General features: G+C 35.0%; 1 protein-coding gene across 1 annotated transcript; it reads right to left on the minus strand.

The window, feature by feature from the left end:
- Positions 1 to 548: 548 nt before the first annotated feature.
- LOC130900279 (uncharacterized) lies at positions 549 to 1,055 on the minus strand. The gene has a single exon (XM_057810790.1). It carries the CDS (start codon positions 1,053 to 1,055, stop codon positions 549 to 551), a length of 507 nt encoding a protein of 168 aa, XP_057666773.1.
- Positions 1,056 to 1,264: the final 209 nt, after the last annotated feature.

Here is a 1,264-nt window from a genome sequence, read left to right on the forward strand (position 1 = left end):
TTTTCCTTTGCTCATCCATCTGACTTCACAATAATATGTTACGTCGTTATATTCAGCTGATATTTCATCCAAAAACGTCTTGAACTGACGATGGTTAAGCCCTCGGGATCGAATAAAATTGATGATTTTTACTACCACATTCATAACATTGTGGAGTCGAATGGACTTAGAACACAAGTTCTGTTGGTGGATAATGCAATGAAGGACTATCAAATCATCTTTTTGTACATTTAATTCTGTTGCTTTTTCATTCAAAATTCCGATGAAACCTTTTCGTAAGCCGACCATAGAAAGTGCACCATCAGTGCATACTCCAATTAATTTTGACCATGACAGGCCAAAACTTGTGAATACCTTTTGAACTCCATTAAAAATATCCTCTCCTGTAGTGATTGCTTTTAGCGGCTGTAAAGCTAGCAATTCCTCAGTAACAGTGAACTCCTTATCAATACCTCGAATAAATATAGCCAGTTGAGCTGTGTCAGACAAATCGGTGCTCTAAACTAAAGTTTATGGGTTATGGACATTCTTGTACTCCGCTAGGCGCCTTAGCTCACTCCTAATGGTATCGATGAAACGTTCCAGGCGGCGTTGCCACCAGGGTTTTTGGTAGTGTTATTGGTACTATTACTATTACTGTAATACCAAATCCTAGGCTCATAGAATTGGCCGTAGAGCTTTTCAAAATTTTCGAATTCATAAACATAAGCCATAGCATCTTCTAATGAACTAGGCTTTTTCAGGTACATATTATTTCGTATAGTACCTGAATATCCCGCTATAAAGGTGTTCAAGGCTGTTTTCTCGCATTGGTTAATTTGGCATTTTTGATCTATTTCACTCAGATTTAAATTATTGCTTATCCTTTCTATAGTCTGACTTTTTAGTAACAGTAATCTGTTAACGAATGTTATTAAGTTTTCGTTTTTAAATGGTCTTGTTCTCGTTAACTCCTGCATTATGCAGTCTAAATCGCGCCTATCCGCGAAACATTGTATTAATGCTTCTTTTATTTTCTGCCACGTATTTAACTCAGTCCTATTCCCTACATTCATTTCAGCTTCGCCTTTTTTCCTAGATACATACTAATACATGATTGTTAATATCATGATCATCATAAATCGAGTACGTATCAATTAATTTTTCGCATCTATTTATAAACTTGTATTTATATTTCCATCATACAGTTTTATGTTTTCTAATTTTAGTTTAAATAGTTCCCAACTTAGGGTTTTTGGGTTTGAAGTTGCCATTTTTTCAAAAT

This window comes from Diorhabda carinulata, chromosome 12 (assembly GCF_026250575.1).
Source record: "Diorhabda carinulata isolate Delta chromosome 12, icDioCari1.1, whole genome shotgun sequence".
Lineage (NCBI taxonomy): Eukaryota > Metazoa > Arthropoda > Insecta > Coleoptera > Chrysomelidae > Diorhabda > Diorhabda carinulata.